General features: G+C 41.8%; 1 protein-coding gene across 1 annotated transcript in view; it reads left to right on the top strand.

Annotated features, from left to right (window-relative positions):
• lrba (LPS-responsive vesicle trafficking, beach and anchor containing) overlaps positions 1–23,370 on the top strand; it is a 214,216-nt gene that overhangs the window by 6,936 nt on the left and 183,910 nt on the right. The window contains 8 exon segments of the mRNA XM_066662321.1: positions 13,497–13,728; positions 13,999–14,099; positions 15,990–16,085; positions 17,916–18,037; positions 19,394–19,520; positions 22,010–22,129; positions 22,386–22,532; positions 22,741–22,938. Coding sequence (XP_066518418.1) covers positions 13,497–13,728; positions 13,999–14,099; positions 15,990–16,085; positions 17,916–18,037; positions 19,394–19,520; positions 22,010–22,129; positions 22,386–22,532; positions 22,741–22,938 — 1,143 coding nt within the window.

Here is a 23,370-nt window from a genome sequence, read left to right as displayed (position 1 = left end):
ATTTTTAAACTCTTATATCCTGCTTGGCAAAGTTTAGGACACCTGGCTTTTACAACTCTCTCTCGAGGGGTGGATCAATAAGGCAGAAATATCACTTCACTGTTAGAACCCAGACTGGAGAAAAGTGTTGTGGTCAGTAATGATTTTTGGGGGCTGCCAGTAAGGTTGTGTGACTTTAAGGTTGTATAGGCCTCTCAGCTAGCCCAACCCCCCCCCCCCCATTGTCTTCTTTGTGGGTTGTAGTTTTGGGGCATGGGTGGCTGGACAAACTGGTTCAGGTTTTTAATTTGTTTCAAAATTAAGTTTCTTGTGTCAATTAGCATTTTAGCATTTAGAAACACACGTTTAGAAACAACCCAAAATGTTCTTGTACAGGTTTCATGCAATTACATATTTCCACCAGAGAGGTCAGTATACACAGTGCATCTTTAACACATTCCTTAATATTAAATACTGTAGCAATGAAAGGCTTTTCACTCTCCATTCCTCATTTAATGCTGCAGGAGTTACTTACTGTCTGAATATTCAAATACAAGGTTCTGTTTGTTAGAAAGACATAGTGAATGTACTGTAGATTTGGACTGCAATGCAAACAATTAGTGAATAGCCACACACACACCTCTCTGGGTTAATGAATAGTTTATGACTGCGTCTAGCATTGAATTACAGCAGAAGGAAGATAGCTGCAGCCTGTGCTAACTGACACCAGCGTACTGCAGAACTTAAGTTAAAGTAGCACCACTTTCATCTAATGGTCATTGCGGGTGATTTTGGGTTTGGTTTGTGTTTCTATTATAATGGCCATGGATGCCGTCTTCCTGTTCACACCGTGTGTAGTATATCTATAGAAGACAATTAGGATTAAATGAGATGTTCTGGGCACAATAGTCATGGCCGAACATGGTTTAGAAGTTTTTGAATCTCCCGGGCGAAGGCCTGTGGAGTGTTTGAACCTAGTACATTAGCGATGATTTTAATGTCGTTCCTAGGATAAGGTCTTCTAAGAAGAGCAAAGACTTACAACAACATAGAGGAACCATCCATCCATCCATTATCTGTAACCCTTATCCAATTTTAGGGTCGCGGGGGGTCCAGAGCCTACCTGGAATCATCGGGCGCAAGGCGGGAATACACCCTGGAGGGGACGCCAGTCCTTCACAGGGCATAGAGGAACCAGCTCCTGATTAAAACCCTATGTCTCCATCCCGAGTACAAATTGTGTTAGTTTCTTTTGCTTGAACGGTGTGCTGGATTATATCATAATAGTCGCCACTGACTAAACGACATGGTTCTTGTGAGTAGCAGACTACATTGGAATTCTGTATTTTTATTTGAGACTGTTTGAGTTTTCTCAGAATCTGAAATGTCAGAAAGTGTCCCTTTGATTGTGTTTGTTTTTGTATTGTACAGGTGTGTGTGAGGTGTGTGATGTGTGTGTGTGTGCTGGAGTGTGTGCCTGTCAGTACAGAAATGAATCGAAAGTCTAAGTAGAGCATCTCTGCTTACCATAAAAAATAAAAACTTCAAATCTGACACAGACACATACTTGCCCCTTCTTCTCTGTCCCCAGGCACCCACTCCTGGAATTAAACAGCTACTGAATCTGACGAACAAGTGAAAGTCGATCCTTTAACTGTCAGGTGTTGGCCTGTTTTACTCAACCTTTCGTGGCAGATTTATTTTATAAGGATATGCAAAGTAATCAGTGCCGTTTGCAGGTGCTTGACTAACTTCGGGTTTTCCTGATTTTGCTGTTGAGAGTCTAATGCTGAAACAGTGCCCTGTTCACTACACAGTGCACTACTTGGAGGTTCTGCCATTGTGAGTAGTATAATAAAAATAATTGGGCAATAACAAAGCAAAATTCTCTCTACGATCCACAATGTCCAGGAATATCAGTCGGTTTGGCACATGGTTTGTAATTGACTCACTACACACTCAAGGTTAGTATTAAATTCTCCACAAGGAGGAATTGCACCACAAAGGAGTGGCATTCAGAGCTTTGCATCAAAGAAACTATAGCTCTGTTGTGAAAGGTTCAGCCTTTGACTCAGTCACTGTTCTTAAACAGCTTATGGTACTTAGTGACCAGACTGGGGAAGGACCAACGGTGTTTGGACACTACACTAAACACTACAACAATACTGTACTACTTCTCAAGGCATTTCTACCTACGAACTTGATCCGTTCCGTGACCCGGTTCGTAAGAAAAGTTCGTTTCTCGAGTCAGTTTTCCCCATTTAAAATAATGGAAAAGCAATTAATGGGTTCCAGCGCCCACCCCAAAAGTCACCCTTTTTGCACTGATATATGTTTACAACCCTCTCAAATTAGTAAAAAATACATGTAGCGTTACTAAAAATAAAAGAGTAATACAGTGGAAACAGAAATAATAAAGTTGTAAGTGGTTACACATCGCTACCTTGAAGACGTGACGACTGGCTGGAGGAGTAACACAGGCACTGGCTGTATGACGGAAGGTGGGGGAGGTGGGGGTGGGTGGAATAACGAAGAGTAGGCGGTGAATGTGGGGAGACGAAGCGTAGATACGGCTTAACTTAGCACGGATTTCAGTGTCTGCTATTTACACTAATGCTAAATTGCTAAAGCTACAATGTGCTAATCTTAAAAGCTCACTCAAGTCTGGGGGGCGCTGGGAGACTCGCCTATTGGGGTCAGTGGCCGTTTCCAGACGCCGGCTCGGAGGAGGATCGGGTTCGTTTCTAGAGTCGTGGTTCGTTGGTGGAGGCAAAAAATATTCAAATGCCCGGTTCGTATCTTGGAAAGTTTGTTAGTATAGGCGTTCGTTAGAGGTTCCACTGTATATAGGTATGTATGTATCCAGGTAGCCCTGGAAATGGGTCAGATACAGAGACACATTGTGTAATCTTACTTACCGTCCTCCACATGATCTGCATTAGCGTTTAGTGCTCAGTTTATCAGTTCTGACACTCTGCCTGCTCTGCAGAAATCTTTCATCTCAAGCAGTCTTTCCTCATTTCACCCCTTCACTGTGTCCACGCTGTTGAGTCAAAGGTATTATACTCCCTGCCGTGTGGAAGCCAGCAAACTGTCTTTAGAAATAATGTAGAAAATCCATTTCAAGGGTCTTTTGGGGCTGTTTGTGACCAGTATAAATCTTATATTTATAAATAACAATATTGTTTTGTTCTGTTGCTCTTTTATTTAAGCCATATTGACCCTGACCAGTCCTTTACTCTGTCAGATTGAATCATTTGATTAGTATGGATCATAATCTAAATCTAAACCTCCTCAGTAGTTGCTTAGAAGGTTTCCCAATCTTAAACCAGCCCTCTGCCAAGTCGTGCTATGTTCATGTTTGTGATGATCCTGTCATTGTATTGAAAACTTCTAAGCGAATCTGAGTTCTTTAAAAGCGCCTTAAAAGTGTAATGTATTACTATTATTATTAATATTATTAATGTAGTGTCATTGTCCTTTGATGGCCTTATAGAGAGTTCTGGGTCTAAGTGGCGTTCCCCAGTGAAAGAAATGTAATATTTGAAAATGTCTTCTGTCAGATGCTGTGGTACATGACACTGTCCCAAATCCAGTTCCATTTTTTCACTGAAGGGAATGGCTCTGAATTATGATCTCATTAAAACGTTTCATATAAATATTGTGCCAATGCCACATGCTAACAGTCCTGTGCACTATTAGCTTGTGATATAATTGTGTGCCACTGACCTTGGGTGACCTGCAGGACAGATCTGGTTAACAAACAAAGGATTAGCGATTGCAACTGGAAATTTAATTCACACAGAGTCTTTCTAAAACACTCCTTTTTCATTAATTAAGTTAATTTAGCTGTAGGAGCTGTGTGGCTAATTATAGACTAATTGAAGAACATGTCATTAACAGAACTAGAGAAAGGTGATAATGTATTACAGTGGATTTGAAAGTGATTGCCGTTTGTGTTGTCCTTTAACACACAATATATTGGATTGTGATATTACTATTATACCATAATCCTGTTATCGCCATTTGTTACGTTTTAAGAAAAAGGTAAAACAATTGTAAAATTGTTCCATTCCTTGACATACTTCTTTCAGCCCTTTTCAATCGTCTCTGGATCTTGAACTGGTTCTGTCCTGGACTCTTTTCAGTGAACATGTCTGCGTTTGCACCAGTTTTGATGGTAACCAGAGCTTCGTCACTTCCCAGAGCTGCTGTCTGTTTTAACCAGAGCCAGTGCCAGAGCCGTAGATAAATGATTAGAGTCAGGATACAGTCGTGGTTCAGATCACAGTGATATACGATAAGTATGTGTTAATAATGTCTGTTTAGTTTAAAGTGAGTATTTTGGCTTATGCTTTCAGAGTCATCCTGCTGAGCAAAGTAGAGAAAAGTAAAAGAACCATCCTCCAGTCAACTCTGATCATGAAAACACACGGAGACGGAGCACTTTCCTGTTGTTTTTTCTTGCAGTTTTTCAGGTTTTAACATTATGTTTTCAAATGGTTCACTGTAACTCTTTGTGTAAGTTATGTTGTGGTTTGGTTTAGTGTGTAGTGGGCTGTAATAGACGTCTGGTGCGTTAGCCTGATGGGGAAGTGGAGTGGAATGTATATTTGTTAAAACTGGATGCTCACTGCTCTTTATCTCAGTGCCATATGTTTAGTGATTGTGGACGTGTTGCGGAAAGAGCATGTTGCTTAGGAGCTTTTACCTTGGTTCACCTCGGGTGGATTTGATGATATAGCAACTGAAACTGAAATAGATTAAAGTGTGCTCTGTGCCGAGGAAAGTTTGTGTGCTTTTCATTTTTATTTTAAACCTGTACTTTTTATCATTTACTTACACCAACATCGGTAATGGGTATCCTCTGTTATGCCTTGTCTGGATATGCATCTACATATTAGCCCCTTTGTTTCGAGGGCTATAATTGATTCTCTTTTGATCAGTCTATCAAAGCATAACTGATCGGTTGATCTTTGTATAGTTTATCAATTACTCAAAAATCACAAAATAGATGTTGTTCCCTTCAAGCTAGAATAGCAGTGACAGTAACTTAACGTTTTTAAGGCTTGAGTTTTTTACAATTTGGCCTGTTAATATAATCATGTAATAAATTTAAGTTGAATTATAGTTCATTTAATCTCACATACTGAATGGACAGGTTCAAATCGAAACATTTTATTTATATTTGGTCATTGAAAGTTAAATATGTGGCAAAGGAGGGCTTAAAAATGCTCCTTAAATTTCTGATGGGATCTGGACTGAGTTTCCACACAGTCGTTTTTCCAGTGGATGTAGAATTATGTATTAATATAACATTTTTTATACGTGACACATTTGCAATGTCACAAAATGCAGGGAATAAAAAAGACCCGGTTGTTTGAGTCACTGTGGAGTGATGGGGAGAATCTAGTTTGTTTTTAATCTCTGGTCTAAGTTTAGAAAGCAGCTGCAGCTGTAGGAAGTGTTTGTCTGATGATTTTTTTTTTTTGTCCCTTGTATCTCGCTCGTTCCGGAGCAGATACTGTGGTTTTTTTTTACGCTTTGTTCTGAAGAGTCTCGAGATGTTCACAACCACAGACACACAGTCTTATCTGAGGATGGTTTAGATGTGTTAAATGTTGAGATGTGTATGAGCTCCCACAAAACAAAGAAAGGATATGGCCAGAGAAATCAGGGATTGCGTGATGATGCAAACACTTCAGAAATGAATGGCTTCTTATACTAGGCCACCCTCCTCCTAGGAACCAAATAAACAGCCGCGGTTTGTAGAGGGACGTTTTTGTGTGAAGGACACTTCACAAATAGAAGGGTCAACTTATTAAAACATTTCACAAAACGTTACCTTTAGGAACATTAAATTAAATAAGGAACATTTTTTTAATCTTCATAAGAAAACACACACAAACACACTGTACACTGCCCCTCATTATACTCATCATACTCTTATGCAAAGCTGCTCCAATAAACCATTTCAAACACAAAACGCTGTTTCTTTAACTCTCACACAGACGTTTGTTTCATGGAAGTGTAAGACAGGCCTTTACGCTAAAGTATGAAATGCTTTTTCTGCATTATTTTTGATTCAGCTGAAAAAAAACAATTATATCTACAGGGGGTCCTCGACTTACAACGTTGATTCGTTCCTACGTCGCGTCGTAAACCGATTTTCGGTGTAAGTCGGAACGTAAATAACGTACTGTAAGCACTTATCCTATCCTAACACCTATCCTCCTCGGTCCCGAGCCACGTAACTGTGTATTCTTCCACCGCACACACCAAACACGAAGTCCGCGTTACGATGTTTACGACGCAAAACCACTTACGTCGAAACAAGGCTTTATACAGTAAATGGGAGATGTGTCGTAACCAAGAAACATCGTAACTCGTGACTGACGTAACCAGAGGACCTCCTGTATTTAGAGTTGAGTCTGAGAAGCGGGAATAAAAACAGGATAAAATTTACATTATGTTCATATAAAGTTGGCTGTATTAAGCTCATGAATTATGCATTTCTTTTAAATGAATGTGAATAAGTAATTATCTATTATTATTAATCAATGTTTTACTGTACTACATTATTTTTGATGCGTGTAGCAGCAGCCACATTGAAATACATACATTCAACTTAGTTTTTTACCATGGTTTAACTTTTGTTTTGTGTTTCAGTTTTACTTTAAAATGTAAGCTTTACATTGAGGTTTACGGTGAGGACCAGTTAACAAAGTGTGTTAGAAATGACTAAACTGAGCTGAGTTTGTGACGGCTTAGACGTGAAGTTAGCACCATGCTAATGCTTACGAGAATTTGTTTCCACCACGTATTAGCTGCCTTAGCTTTATTGCTATAGTGCAAAAGCCAAAGTGGCAACATTTCAAACGCCAAACTGAATTCATTTGTGTAAATTTGATTAGATTCTTCACAAAACCACAGAGTGTTCATTTAAACACAGGAAAAAAAAGTTTGACCCGCCTTCCTTTTACCCTGAAATCTCTTAACTAGGGTTGCTTCCTGTCTGCTGCTCTCTGCTTCCTGTCCAGCAGCATTTTAGCATGTGCTCTAAGACGAGCCTGAGACCGGATGTTTGTCTTGGGCGGGGCGGATTTCAGAATAAATATTTCTCTACAGAATATGAAAAAAAGATGTAGTACTAAAGGAAATTCCTGCCCAATGGGAAATGGTCCAAGATAAAAATTTTGTCTGATCTTAGTCTGTACCTTCAGCTAGAGGTTATGCATATGTGGTGGATAGCATGGATTATCTTGTTACAGTGACACTTGTCAGTGGTGGAGCATAGACTTGTGTGTGTGTGTGCATTGATCTTTCTCTGATTGTGATTCACCATTTAAAAAAAAAAAGCATATTTAATGATTTAATCATCCATAACCTTGCCTATCCTGACCTCTTGTCTTCCTTTGCACATTGAGTCTGGGGTGCCCATGACTCTGTTGCTGGTTTACTGGTTGCCTTTCCTAGGCCCACATTTGGTAGATATACGCCACTGCACACCCAACACAATCTTCAGTTTTGGAGATGCTTTTAACACTTCAACTTCAGGAGCTGGCTGTTAAAGGAACACTAGGTAAGATTTGCGACTCCTCCTAGTGTAATTCACTTTTACAGCACAGTCCTGAAGTCATTGGGGAGGGTATGTGAATATGGGTGGTTTCCTACCCTCCTCCAAAATTACACAGCGCAGTTCCTGCAGTGATGAGCCTGGAGTAGCAGTGACAGATGCTCTATTCTCCACATTAGAGCGCAGTGGAGCATCTCGGTGATTTTGAAACTGTAATTTTGGAGTAAAATATTACTTAGTGTTCCTTTAACTTGCTGCCCTCTTTAGATAATCTGTGTTATTCAGTTCACTTGTCAGTAGGTTAAATCTTGTAATGGATATCTAGTTTCGCAGTCACACAGCTCCAGGGTCCTGGAGGTTGTGGGGTCGATTCCCGCTCCGGGTGACTGTCTGTGAGGAGTGTGGTGTGTTCTCTCTGTGTCTGCGTGGGTTTCCTTTCGGGTGACTGTTTGTGAGGAGTTGGTGTGTTCTCCCCGTGTCTGCGTGGGTTTCCTCTGGGTGACTGTCTGTGAGGAGTGTGGTGTGTTCTCTCTGTGTCTGCGTGGGTTTCCTCCGGGTGACTGTCTGTGAGGAGTGTGGTGTGTTCTCTCTGTGTCTGTGTGGGTTTCCTCCGGGTGACTGTCCGTGAGGAGTGTGGTGTGTTCTCTCTGTGTCTGTGTGGGTTTCCTCCGGGTGACTGTCTGTGAGGAGTGTGGTGTGTTCTCTCTGTGTCTGCGTGGGTTTCCTCCGGGTGACTGTCTGTGAGGAGTGTGGTGTGTTCTCTCTGTGTCTGCGTGGGTTTCCTCCGGGTGACTGTCTGTGAGGAGTGTGGTGTTTTCTCTCTGTGTCTGCGTGGGCTTCCTCCGGGTGACTGTCTGTGAGGAGTGTGGTGTGTTCTCTCTGTGTCTGCGTGGGTTTCCTCCGGGTGACTGTCTGTGAGGAGTGTGGTGTGTTCTCTCTGTGTCTGCGTGGGTTTCCTCCGGGTGACTGTCTGTGAGGAGTGTGGTGTGTTCTCTCTGTGTCTGCGTGGGTTTCCTCCGGGTGACTGTCTGTGAGGAGTGTGGTGTGTTCTCTCTGTGTCTGCGTGGGTTTCCTCCGGGTGACTGTCTGTGAGGAGTGTGGTGTTTTCTCTCTGTGTCTGTGTGGGTTTCCTCCGGGTGCTCCGATTTCCTCCCACAGTCCAAAAAACACACGTTGGTAGGTGGATTGGCGACTCAAAAGTGTCCGTAGGTGTGAGTGTGTGAGTGAATGTGTGAGTGTGTGTTGCCCTGTGAAGGACTGGCGCCCCCTCCAGGGTGTATTCCCGCCTTGCGCCCAATGATTCCTGGTAGGCTCTGGACCCACCGCAACCCTGAACTGGATAAGGGTTACAGATAAGGATGAAGTGATTGATTTTGAAAATGTTTAACATTTTTGATGGATTTTACCCCGCCTGCCATTCCACACTACTTTCTGAGATGATATTAGAACATTCATTGCCACACTAGTGATATAATAATAGCCTGGAACATTGATCATGCAGTGATGACACAGATGTCAGGGTCTGAGCTGAATAAAGCATGTTGAGTCTAGGAAAATGTTCCTAAATGTTCATGCCTAGGAGCGAGTCATTGTCCTGCAGTTTCCCATCATTAGTTTCTCCAGCAAATGGTGTCAGCTCATTATTTATGAGATGCATTTAATAAGATGAAAATTCACTGAGCTGGAGCAAATGCTAATGTGGTCAGGCTTTTTTTTTTATAATACATTCATTACAGAATTCTGCATATTTTTTGGAATGTCTATGGCTTTTTATTCAGAACAAGCACGGACATTCTGCATGATTCTTAACCAATGCTTTACATATTTGTCTCTGAACAAAACCTTGTATGTCCTAAATCGTATAAAGGACAGGAGAATAACTAAAGATTATTAAAAAGATTCTGTTGGCAAAAATTTGGAAGCTAGTATAACAGAAAGTTGTTTAATGGTCCAAAAACAGACACAATTCATACTTACATGATATCTCTCTGTCCCTTACAATATAACAAAGTGCCATGTGCCTTTGAAGTAGATACAAGAGGTCAGTCCCGAGTTACGATGTTTGGTGTGTACACGGTGATAGGATGGGATTCGGGCGGCACGGTGGCTTAGTGGTGAGCACGTTCGCCTCCCAGCGCTGGGATCTTGGGTTCAAGTCCCATCTGGGTGGAGTTTCCATGTTCTCCCTGTGTCTGCTTGGGTTTCCTCCGGGGGCTCCGGTTTCCTCCCACAGTCCAAAAACATGGAGGGTCCTGTGAATGAGTGTGTGTGCCCAGATATGGATTGGCACTCTGTCCTGGGTGAAACGCTAGTGCCCGATGCAGTCCTCCAGGTGGTCGGTCATTCCCGATCGAAAGTACAGTGTGTGTGGATTGAGCGTTCTGAGCAGTGTGGATTGTAAAGCGTCCTTGAGTATCTAGAAAGACGCTATATAAGTGTAACATAGATAGATAGATAAGTGCTTACAGTATGTTATTTACGTACAGGATGTACGTATGTTCCGACTTGCACCGAAAATTGGTTTACGATGCGACATAAGAATGGATCAACGTCGTAAGTCGACAACCCCCTGTATATGTAAAGCTCTGTTCTGATTGGCTGTCCTGGGTCCAGAAATCCAGACTAGGGATGGGCGGTATCCACATTTTTCATACTCTCTGTATATTACCTAGGTTTATGGTCTTACCTTGGTTTGTGGGGTGCACTGTTGGGCAGCGTGAGCCTCATTTCTGTGAGGGGGGCTCAAATGAAAGGTGTTCACTGCTGGGCAGTTGAGCTCAGCACAGCACAGTGCTCTGATGTTTTCAGAATATTGTGTAGATGATGAGTGTAGTCCAGTCCACATCAAAAATGATTGAGATGATTCATGGTTGCTCATTTTTTTTGATGTTCATATTAGCATGGTATTTTTAAATAGGGCACTTAACTTTATGTAGGGTCACTAAACGCACATCTCTATATATACACACACACACACACACACACACACATACACACACAGATAAATATATGATTATGTTTTAAAACCTAATGAGACCTAAGTGAGGTGGGCATTATTATCCTCTGTTATGTCCTTCAATGTGGAAGAAAGAGTTGTTACTGTGGCATTTAGCCATTAATTTATTATATATTCACTTGTTCTCCTCAGGGTACACTCTCAGCTCAGTTTACCAAACAAAGATCTCATGACTGACAGGAGTAGTTGGAGAATGAGAGAGAGAATGAGAGAGAGAGAGAGAACATTACAGGAGTAGGCAAAATGTTTATCTTTCAGTGTAAATTTAATGGAAATTTTATAAACACTGGATCGTTTCTGAACCTGTTTATGGAAGATTGTAGGCGCCTCTTCACTTTTTAAATGTGTGTGTCTATGTGTGTATACATCTGTCTGCAAGTGATCATTTTACAAACAAATTATATTCAGAATATATTTTATATTATATATATATATAATTTGACTTTGTCTAATTACATCCCTCTGTCTTCTGAAGCATATTTGTTAAAGACATGAGGCAGCAAAAATTTACTTTGACATACTTTGCTTCACAATGTTGAATGTATTTCTGCTCTGATTCAGTCCATTTTTTGTGGCTTGTAGTTTTGAGCCTCTGGGGGTGGGACAAAGTGTTCCAGATTTTAGAAAAACTCAAATGTAAAAAGGGTTAACTTCCCCTTTAATCTGAAAAAAAAAAAAAACGTAAATGACCAATCAACATCAGTGTATCATTTACATGGTGTATATACCTTTAAGAATATAATTGAGGAGGGAAGTGTGCTGCTAATTCTCCTGAGTTGGAAATGGGTTAAGAATAACATCCTTAAGGATTAAAATATAAGCATATTACAGCTTCACTTGGAAATCTTTAAACAAGGCTAGAGATTTTCTCATAGAGGTTTTAGATATGGCCACTTCTGCCCAGTTGGGTGTTAGGGACTTTGCAATGAACCTCTGCTTTAAGGAAGTTTGGGGGATGGTCTGTTTTCTTTGTTTTTTCTCTCTCACGCTCTCTCTCTGTTTCTCTCTTTCTTTCTCTCTCTGTTTCTCTCTTTCTTTCTCTCTCACACTCTCTTTTTCTCTCTCTGTTTCTCTTTTTCTTTCTCTCTCCGCACTCAAAATATTAAATTCAGCTGGTTAATGGCCTGATTAATAAACTCCTAACTTCATATTACTGTGACTTATTAAAACTATATTTTCTGTATTATTAGTTTGTGTTGGCAGTAACTGTTACACTCCGAAGTGAATTATTGGTTATTGGCCATTATTTATTAAAATATTGTTAAAATAAATGAATCTGCATTAGTTCAAAAATCAACCACTGCCAACAATGACTAATTTACATATAATTAATATGAAGATTTATATTAGAGGATTTAACTGCATTAGCTGTGTTTATGGGACATTTTCCAATGGTGACAGTTGTATTAATTATAGAGGAGATGCAGTGTGTGTTTATTGTTAAACTAGTAATTTAATATTTATATCTGAAGATGAAAATGACAAAAATCAAACACATTCATTCATTCATTATCTGTAACCCTTATCCAGTTCAGGGTCGCGGTGGGTCCAGAGCCTACCTGGAATCATTGGGCGCAAGGCGGGAACACACCCTGGAGGGGACGCCAGTCCTTCACAGGGCAACACACACACACACACATTCACTCACACACCTACGGACACTTTTGAGTCGCCAATCCACCTACCAACGTGTGTTTTTGGACTGTGGGAGGAAACCGGAGCACCCGGAGAAAACCCTCGCGCACACAGGGAGAACACACCACACTCCTCACAGACAGTCACCCGGAGGAAACCCACGCAGACACAGGGAGAACACACCACACTCCTCATAGACAGTCACCCGGAGGAAACCCACACGGACACAGGGAGAACACACCACACTCCTCACAGACAGTCACCCGGAGGAAACCCACGCGCACACAGGGAGAACACACCACACTCCTCACAGACAGTCACCCGGAGGAAACCCACGCGCACACAGGGAGAACACACCACACTCCTCACAGACAGTCACCCGGAGGAAACCCACACAGACACAGAGAGAACACACTACACTCCTCACAGACAGTCACCCGGAGGAAACCCACGCAGACACAGGGAGAACACACTACACTCCTCACAGACAGTCACCCGGAGGAAACCCACGCAGACACAGGGAGAACACACCACACTCCTCACAGACAGTCACCCGGAAGAAACCCACACGGACACAGGGAGAACACACCACACTCCTCACAGACAGTCACCCGGAGGAAACCCACACGGACACAGGGAGAACACACCACACTCCTCACAGACAGTCACCCGGAGGAAACCCACGCAGACACAGGGAGAACACACCACACTCCTCACAGACAGTCACCTGGAGGAAACCCACGCAGACACAGGGAGAACACACCACACTCCTCACAGACAGTCACCCGGAGGAAACCCACTCAGACACAGGGAGAACACACCACACTCCTTACAGACAGTCACCCGGAGCGGGAATCGAACCCACAACCTCCAGGCGACACTACCTGCTGCACCACCGGGCGGCAAAATCAAACACATGCATCATCAAAATAATATTAAAATATTAACGATATCAAAGCAGAATCGCCACTTGTTTAACCCGAGTTAAAAGCTCTTTATCATGGAATATGAATTTCTGTTGGATGTGCGCAGTGAACACAACAGAAGTGAATTTAATAGACACTTCATTTACACTCCCTTTAAACAGAGTAAACCAATTGTACATGGATTCACACACAAAAGAATTCCACTAAATTGTGAGATCTTTTCAGGAACACTGTCCTGACTTGTCATTTACTTTTGGAATGGGCTCCTGGCACTGTTCAACCCATTTCCAACCCTGGCTTTATCTTGTGTGAACACTATCTATGTTATTTGTAAAGTTCATATCTGTGTTTTCGTCTCTTGCAGCTGGTTGGGGGTCAGTTTGATCTGGAGATGAACTTCATCATTCAGGAGGCAGAGAGTATTGTGTGCATGGTAGAGCTACTGGATAAGTGTGATGTTCGGTGCCAGGCTGAAGTGTGGAGTATTTTTACGGCCGTGCTGAAGAAAAGTGTGAGGAATCTGCAGGCCTGCACCGAGGTGGAGTTAATACAACTTGTCCTTGAGAGGATTAACAACACAGACTGCATGATCGCAGGTAATCACAAACATTGTAAAGTCATAAATATAATAAATATTACAGACAGAAATAACAGCAGCCATAATATAGACCATAATTGGATACCCATTAAATCCTAAATGACTGTAAATACATATTAGAAAATAATGTGTTAGTTGTCAATGACAGACAAAAATACCCCACTCCAGAATAATAACTTTAAAGGTGAAGGAAAGCACTTTAACATTTTACTGGAGGTAATGTAGGTAAGTGTGTATTTCAAACTATATTTTCATGCTATATTTTCAGATCTGCTGGTGGACATGTTGGGTGTTTTGGCAAGTTATAGCATCACGGTGAAGGAACTGAAGCTATTCTTCAGTAAACTACAGGGCGAGAAAGGACAATGGGTATGAATTAAATTTGTGTGTGTCATTTTGCTGAATATGGATAGTGAGTCACCAAGTATTTGCATGGATAGGTGAAACGAAGCAGAGAATATTTTGTGAAATCAGGGATTAAATAAAGTAAACAAAAATTTTTTTTTTTTATCCATAGGGTTATTTAAATCCATAGGGCTTCCCTAACTCAAAAAAAAAAAGACACTTAAAGGCTAAGCACCACTTAATGGACCTCCATGAATATTCCACATTATTGTAGTCACTGACAGATATAAGTATGAATTAAAATGAAAATAGCAGCTTAATTTGCTTTAAAACTGACAATTTTATTAAATTGATGGAAAAACCCGAGCTCTCTACGGAAATTCTTGAACGCGACCGTGACGTCACTGGTGGACAACAGCTGAACAACGCCGCGGTAAAACACCGTTATGACTGACTGTTATGACAGTATCTAGCTAAATAACCAACATTATTCATGACAATAGTCTAGCAATAAGCTAAACTCAAATGTAGAGGTACCGTTATTCTTGTAAATGTGATCGAAGTCGAACTCGAATTCATCCGACACTATAAACCTCCGTAATGCAGCTACGTAGCCGAGTATAATCTGAGACACCGAGTTTAGCGAGTCAAGCTAACGTTAACTAACACCAACTAAAACAGGCGAAGTGAGTGTCCTTACCCTGTTTACCTCCATGTTACAGAGGCTCTTGAACACCTTTCGTTGGTGTCCTTACATGCCCATATTGTTGGAAAAGCGCCAGTGAAATGAGCTACAGATAACGGAGTGAGCGGAGGGTCCTTTCCAAAGTGCCCGTTTAAAGTGGACAAGTTTAGTCCATTTTCTGGATATTTTGGGATCTTTGGGCCATTTGTTCACAGATGTCCCACTGTACATTGAATGATTGCAGCCAAAACATTGTACGCTAAACATTGTTAAGCTGAGGTTAATGATAACTACTCACTATTTTAAATTACCAGCTGAAATGTGTTATTAGAACTTAAACACCAGTGCCAGTGATTGTGTAAATGTTTGTTGAGCCGCCTGTCTGTGGTGAATTTGCACTGCAGTGTAATTGGGACAGGGTATGGAGTATGGAGCAGCAGAATTGGCAGCAGTTATGTATGTGTTTGATGTGTTTTGATATTGTAGGCTCTAGATACATTTTTAAAACTAACAACACAGTGAAAACAAGAAATGTCAGTATTAAATGAGGGTATCTACGTGTTCTGAATTCCACAGTTTACGAACTTCAAAGTAGTGGTCACTTTAAGGATCTGGTAGAAGGCCAAGGTTTTTTGAGCAAAGCAAAGAAGATGGATCATAGAAATAAAATGAAAATAATAGCACGCTCTTTACCTAAACATTTTAGTTATTAATAAGTCTAAGTTTGTTTAATTTTAAACATTTTCATTTTTAACGAAATTAATTATGTTTATTGTATTTGAAATAATCAATTAACTGATAGGGAGTTGGTGTGTTCTCCCTGTGTCTGCGTGGGTTTCCTCCGGGTGCTCCGGTTTCCTCCCACAGTCCAAAAACACACGTTGGTAGGTGGATTGGCGACTCAAAAAGTGTCTGTAGGTGTGAGTGTGTGAGTGAATGTGTGTGTGTCTGTGTTGCCCTGTGAAGGACTGGCGCCCCCTCCAGGGTGTGTTCCCGCCTTGTGCCCAATGATTCGAGGTAGGCTCTGGACCCACCGTGACCCTGAACTGGATAAGGGTTACAGACAATGAATGAATCAATGAATGAATTAACTGGTAGTTTGTAATTGTAGAGCAATTGTAGCTTTTTAAATTGTGGCATTATTTCCATTTAAATGTTTGGATTTGTGTATGATCTGTATAATCTGTGTGCTATGTATATGAGAATAACGTGTGTAAATTTGTCGGCAGCCTCCTCATGCCGTGAAGCTGCTGTCGGTTTTGAAGTCTATGGCTCACAGAACTGGACCTGACTCTTTCTTCACATTCCCAGGGAAGAGTGCTGCGGTAAGAAAAGCTCTCATGTGCCTTACGTTAATCTTTTACATTTGGTAAATTTAACCATTGTTAAAGTTGTGCTGTGTTTCATATCTCTCCTGCTTCCTCTGTAGTGCGCTGTGGAGGTCATGGAATCATTTTTTATTTTGACATATAGTCATTAAACACCTTATACATTCAGCTGTATGGTGCATATCAGTCTGTCTGGCATTTAGGCAAACACTCTATAATCTTGTGGGGATTGTTCTAACTAACAATTAATATCTGTTGCATTGTATGTCTATGGAGGGAGGACGTTTTCCTGTGAATATACTCAGATATACACTGGTTTTGTACAAATGTTAAGGTGCCTGAGGCATCTGGATTGTAAGGTTCTTTTACTCAGTGGAAGCTGTCGAGTTACAAAATAAACCCCACATGTGGCACTGGGTGTGTACGGCTTCCACACGTGCAGTGACGCGTACAAGATTCAGCTTGAAGTTCCTTCTTACAAGTGTTGAGGTTAATTATGACAAGATATATATTCAAGAATCTTTGGGTTGGGAACGGTGGACACCACGAAAATTAAAAAACATTGACCGTTTAAATATCTTACATGATTGGCTAGAATTAAAAACAATTGACCGATGTCCAGTGTCGCAGTCACACAGCTCCAGGGGCCTGGGGGTTGTGGTTTCGATTCCTGCTCCGGGTGACTGTCTGTGAGGAGTGTGGTGTGTTCTCCCTGTGTCTGCGTGGGTTTCCTCCGGGTGACTGTCTGTGAGGAGTGTGGTGTGTTCTCCCTGTGTCTGCGTGGGTTTCCTCCTGGTGACTGTCTGTGAGGAGTGTGGTGTGTTCTCCCTGTGTCTGCGTGGGTTTCCTCCGGGTGACTGTCTGTGAGGAGTTGGTGTGTTCTCCCTGTGTCTGCGTGGGTTTCCTCCGGGTGACTGTCTGTGAGGAGTTGGTGTGTTCCCCCTGTGTCTGTGTGGGTTTCCTCCGGGTGACTGTCTGTGAGGAGTGTGGTGTGTTCTCCCTGTGTCTGCGTGGGTTTCCTCCGGGTGACTGTCTGTGAGGAGTTGGTGTGTTCTCCCTGTGTCTGCGTGGGTTTCCTCCGGGTGACTGTCTGTGAGGAGTTGGTGTGTTCTCCCTGTGTCTGCGTGGGTTTCCTCCGGGTGACTGTCTGTGAGGAGTTGGTGTGTTCTCCCTGTGTCTGCGTGGGTTTCCTCCGGGTGACTGTCTGTGAGGAGTTGGTGTGTTCTCCCTGTGTCTGCGTGGGTTTCCTCCGGGTGACTGTCTGTGAGGAGTTGGTGTGTTCTCCCTGTGTCTGCGTGGGTTTCCTCCGGGTGCTCCGGTTTCCTCCCACAGTCCAAAAACACACGTTGGTAGGTGGATTGGCGACTCCAAAGTGTCCTTAGGTGTGAATGTGTGGGTGTGTGTTGCCCTGTGAAGGACTGGCGCCCCCTCCAGGGTGTATTCCCGCCCTGCGTCCAATGATTCCAGGTAGGCTCTGGACCCACCGCGACCCTGAACTGGATAAGGGTTATAGATAATGAATGAATGAATGAATGAATGACAGATGTCCCACAAATTAACTCCACCCACTGCAGCTTTCCCCTTTCCTGTGCTTTGGCTACTTTAGGTTTTATTATTGTGTCTTTCTAACTAGTAAAATTAATCCTGTGTTGGCGCTCATGCGCTAATCTCATAAATACCATATTTCTAACAGGACTTGAATGCTAAGTAACTTACCTGATCATCTCAATAATCGCTCAGTAATTATTTAATGAGCCGAATCAGTTGAATTTAGAATTGCGGAGTTCTAACATCCTTTGTTTTTATATATAATTTTTTTGTTTAAAGGCCATTGCTCTTCCTCCAATTGCAAAGTGGCCGTATCAAAATGGCTTCACCTTCCACACTTGGCTGCGCATGGACCCCATCAACAACATCAATGTGGACAAAGACAAGCCTTATTTGTACTGGTGCGTAACACACACACACACACACACACACGCACACACACACACACAGAAGACATAGTATTGGATCTAAACTACTATAATAGTACTAGATTATCCTGAGATGCATTGTTTATACAGAACTAAAGGGGACCCTCTTAAAGAACCCTAGGTAAGGTGTTTTTTCCTCTTGGTAGGAAAACAAAGGTGGTCAATTAATGCATTAGAAGAAGAAGAAGAAACGCCTTTACTGATCCCCTTGGGGAAACTGCTTTTTCTGCTGTTGACCTATCCGTGGCAGTGAACACACAAACACACACTAGTGAGCACTTCTTCACAAACATTAAGGGCAGTGAACACACACACAACCGGAGCAGTGAACCACCTCGCCGCCTGGGGGGTGGTTTGGGGGTTAGGTGCCTTTCTCAATGGCACTTCAGCGGTGAATGGATTTTCTCCTGCTGGTCCCGGGTATTGAACCGGCGACCCTCCGGCCTCAAGATCACTTCTCAAACTTCAAGGCCATGGCTGCCTCATTTAAAACTGCTATGTGTTTGTGTAGTCCCTCGTGAACATATCACATATGACACGTTAGTTCAAGGTATGAACAGATTGAGATATGAGATTTGTGGAGTTTTTTTTTTATTACATAGTGCAGTGGAAACTGCCTTAAATGTCTTTTTTTTTAATTTACCTCTCTTTCCCTGTCCCTAGGACAATCACTGGGTCTCTCCTGTCCCATTTTCAGCCTATAATTAATTTCTGTCAAATTAATTTGTTCAGGAAGGGTATGTTTTGACTTGAATATTGGGCTCTAAGGATATTTAATTAATTAGTCATTTTTACTTTTAAAAAATGAATGAACGTAGTTAATGAAAGTGTTTGTAGATTTTACGTTTTCTTTAAAGTGATAAACAGTCAAATTGATTTGTTGTCTCTGATTGAATCAGTTAACGTGCTTCTGGGGTGCTAGAGGCGTAAGGTTTAGATTGAAACAAGACCGTATCTCAAGCTGTTAAGAAATTTCTAACATATTTGACAATACATTTTCAGTACTAAACACTAATAAACCAATACTGTGTTTTCTTTAACAGAGAGTTTTGCTTTGTGATTTGTCAAGCAATGTGGATCATTCCCCAACAGCAGCAGTGTCCTAAGCTGTATACTACCACACTAATACATTATACTGATGCATTATACGTATTAGTGTAATACTAGTGTAGTATTTGGAGTAAATACGTTTGTTGTGACAAATTGCACCTTTTTAATCATCATAAAATACCTCTTTTCTATGAGTGTTTTTGGTATACACTATGAATATTAGGTTATATAAGTTATATGATATTGTCTGTATGATATTTTTATTTCTCTCCCCCTTAGTTTCCGGACGAATAAAGGCCTGGGTTATTCTGCACACTTTGTGGGAGGTTGTCTGATCGTGACATCTCTAAAATCCAAAGGGAAAGGCTTTCAGCACTGCGTCAAATACGACTTCAAACCTCAGAAGGTAGAGCTTAGAACTTGAACAAAAACGTCATGGAGCATCTCACACTGTCTTTCTCTGGTTATTGTTTGATACCTGTTCTGTGTACACTTTATACTGTGTTTTTAATGATCATTGGACAGAGGCACTGTATGGTCAGTCACTGGAGTGAGTGTAAATCTGTTTGGTGTTTGAAAAAATGTCCTGGAATAATGGGGAAAACAAAAAGACCCACAGTCATAGCATGATTTCAGATTTTCACCATGAGTGGATAAATAGGAGTCCCTGTTAAATAGTCCCCATAAAGCCTAAGGGAAGACTGTCTCGTCCAATCCCATAAAAGAAATGCCTTGACCAAAACAAAATAACAATCACAAAGATGCCCTTGTCATAGCTGTGAGGACACTGATTTTTTGAGATTTTTTGCTGTAAAATATAAATATATATTGGAAGTAAATAAAAATGTAAAATTTTGTAGGGCAACACTATGGAATACTGGTGTTTTTAGGGCCTTTGTTTGTTTACTGGGAGCTGGATGTGTGTTTGGAGCTCAGTGAAGGCTTTGTCGGCGCAGACTGTCACACACACTATTTTTGGCCTTGACTCTTTTCCTGGCCCTCCAGAGAGATCTAATCCCTGGGATAACCACCTTCAGTGGGTTTAATCAGGGAATAAAGGAAACTTCAGAACATTAACTAGGTGCGATTGAAGCTGGAGGGGCTACGGCAGACCACAGAGAGGGAGTGAGGGAGGACAAAAAGTGGGATATATATATATTAGTATTATACAGGGGTTGGACAATGAAACTGAAACACCTGTCATTTTAGTGTGGGAGGTTTCATGGCTAAATTGGAGCAGCCTGGTGGCCAGTCTTCATTAACTGCACATTGCACCAGTAAGAGCAGGGTGTGAAGGTTCAATTAGCAGAGGGTAAGAGCACAGTTTTGCTCAAAATATTGCAACGCACACAACATTATGGGTGACATACCAGAGTTCAAAAGAGGGCAAATTGTTGGTGCACGTCTTGCTGGCGCATCTGTGACCAAGACAGGGAGTCTCTGTGATGTATCAAGAGCCACGGTATCCAGAGTAACGTCAGCATACCACCAAGAAGAACGAAACACACCCAACAGGATTAAATGGACGCGAAAGAAAGCTGTCTGAGAGGGATGTTCTGGTGCTGACCCGGATTGTATCCAAAAAACAAAACCACGGCTGCCCAAATCAGGGCAGAATTAAACGTGCACCTCAGCTCTCCTGTTTCCACCAGAACTGTCCGTGGGGAGCTCCACAGGGTCAATACACACGGCCGGGCTGCTGTAGCCACACCTTTGGTCACTCACGCCAACGCCAAACGTCGGTTTCAATGGTGCAAGGAGCGCGAATCTTGGGCTGTGGACAATGTGAAACATGTATTGTTCTCTGATGAGTCCATCTTTACTGTTTTCCCCACATCCGGGAGAGTTACGGTGTGGAGAAGCCCCAAAGAAGTGTACCACCAGACTGTTGCATGTCCAGAGTGAAGCATGGGGGTGGATCAGTGATGGCTTAGCCTGGTATATCATGGCATTCCCTTGGTCCAATACTTGTGCTAGATGGGCGCGTCACTGCCAAGGACTACCGAACCATTCTGGAGGACCATGTGCATCCAATGGTTCAAACACTGTGTCCTGAAGGCGGTGCCGTGTATCAGGACGACAATGCACCAATACACACAGCAAGACTGGTGAAAGACTGGTTTGATGAACATGAAAGTGAAGTTGAACATCTCCCATGGCCTGCACAGTCACCAGATCTAAATATTATTGAGCCACTTTGGGGTGTTTTGGAGGAGCGAGTCAGGAAACGTTTTCCTCCACCAGCATCACGTAGAGACCTGGCCACTATCCTGCAAGAAGAATGGCTTCAAATCCCTCTGACCACTGTGCAGGACTTGTATATGTCATTCCCAAGACCAACTGACGCTGTATCGGCCGCAAAAGGAGGCCCTACACCACACTAATAACTTACTGTGGTCTAAAACCACAATAAAACAGGTGTTTCAGTTTCATTGTCCAACCCGTATATAGTAGTATTAGCACTTTTTAATACATAACCTAAAGATATTATTTGGATGTAGTCAATATTTTGAGGAAATAAATGCCTACGAGGCATTCTGCAGCCAGAATCAGACTTGATTAATTTGTACTTGATAGAAATAGACTGCCATTCTAAATATATGTTGCATTTATCAAGGTTTATAAATGGCTTAAAAATCAGTTTATTAGATGGTTATTAATCAGGTTGTAAACACATTAAAAGTCAATATTAATTTTTAATATGGTGCCAGTGATCTATTTTTTTATTTATTTTTTTCTCCAGTAGTGAAAGTGTGAGATTCTGTCTCCCAACTCCCGTTTCAAATCCATAATCCATATTAACATTTATTTCAGTTCAAAATCTTCAATCTACCTTGTGTTTATTTAGAGAATCTTCTCTGACTTCCTGGTGTATTTTCTCTGTGTGTGTTGCAGTGGTACATGGTGACCATTGTGCACATCTACAACCGCTGGAAGAACAGTGAGATTAGCTGCTATGTTAATGGAGAACTAGCATCGTATGGAGAAATCACCTGGCTCGTCAACACGAGTGACGTAAGTATCATGGAGTGTTTAATAAAAGTTTAAAGACAAACAAGATGCATCTTGCATCTTTATTATGTTAGTTTTTGTTTACCAAAAAAAGTAAAATAGTTTTGTAGAGATGGAGTAGAGCTACAAGGCTAATGTCACTACGTAGCAGTAGGTATAGCACTGGATAACTAGCAGAGTCATGTACTTTACTATAAATCTTAATTATAATTAATTCTCCCTAATCAAAAATTGTAATGCATTTCTTTCTCTTCTGCAGACATTTGATAAGTGCTTCCTGGGCTCGTCTGAGACGGCTGATAGTAACCGAGTGTTCTGTGGTCAGATGGGAGCGGTGTATCTGTTCAGCGAAGCCCTTAGCGCCGCTCAAATCCTTGCCATCTATCAACTCGGACCCGAATACAAGGTACAAACACGCAACTTTTTACAGGAGTTTTATACATCTTTTAAAGGACTGCTACATTAATTCAAGAGAAGGCTTTAATTTCCTTTAATTAAGATTTAATTTCCTGAGTCTCCTACATGTCTAAGTGTGTTTAAATTGAAATTAAAGCAACCTCTATGAATGTTAAAAAAAACAGCTTTTTGACATCCCTTTTCGTTGTGTGTTTTAGGGAACATTTAAATACAAGGCTGAGAGTGACCTGCTGTTTGCAGAGCATCATAAAACTCTTCTTTATGACGGGAAACTATCCTCAAGCATCGCCTTTACCTACAATCCCCGAGCCACAGATGCTCAACTGTGCCTCGAGTCGTCTCCCAGAGACAATCCGTCCATCTTTGTCCATTCGCCTCATGCTCTCATGCTACAGGTATATACACACAAACCTCTCTAGATACTCTCTCACGCTCTCTTTCATCTTTTGTCCACCTTCTCTCCCTCCCCTCTCTTGTTTTTGTTTTTTTTTCCCCTGCCCTTTTGGGGTCATCTTTTTTGTGTATTTTTCCTGTGATTGTCTCGATCATTATCTCCAAGTAAGTCCTTCATGTCTCATGCCCTCATTTCCTGCTTCTTCTCTCAGTCTTGTCCCAATGGTGGAACTCCCATCGTAAGACTGTGGCACAGCTGTGTGTATTGGAGCAGGTTAATGAGCATGTGACTTGGTGTGTGGAGCTCAGTACTGTAATTAAGACACTAACACATCACCTGTTCCTTACACACGCACACACACGCAAACCGCTTTGGTGTGTGGACATGTGTACCATTTATGTCCAAATGTGTTTGGACACTCCTCTGACATTTA

The sequence above is a fragment of the Hoplias malabaricus genome, chromosome 2 (assembly GCF_029633855.1).
Source record: "Hoplias malabaricus isolate fHopMal1 chromosome 2, fHopMal1.hap1, whole genome shotgun sequence".
Lineage (NCBI taxonomy): Eukaryota > Metazoa > Chordata > Actinopteri > Characiformes > Erythrinidae > Hoplias > Hoplias malabaricus.
Note: the sequence above shows the minus strand (reverse complement) of the source record. Positions and strands in the feature narration are given on the sequence as shown.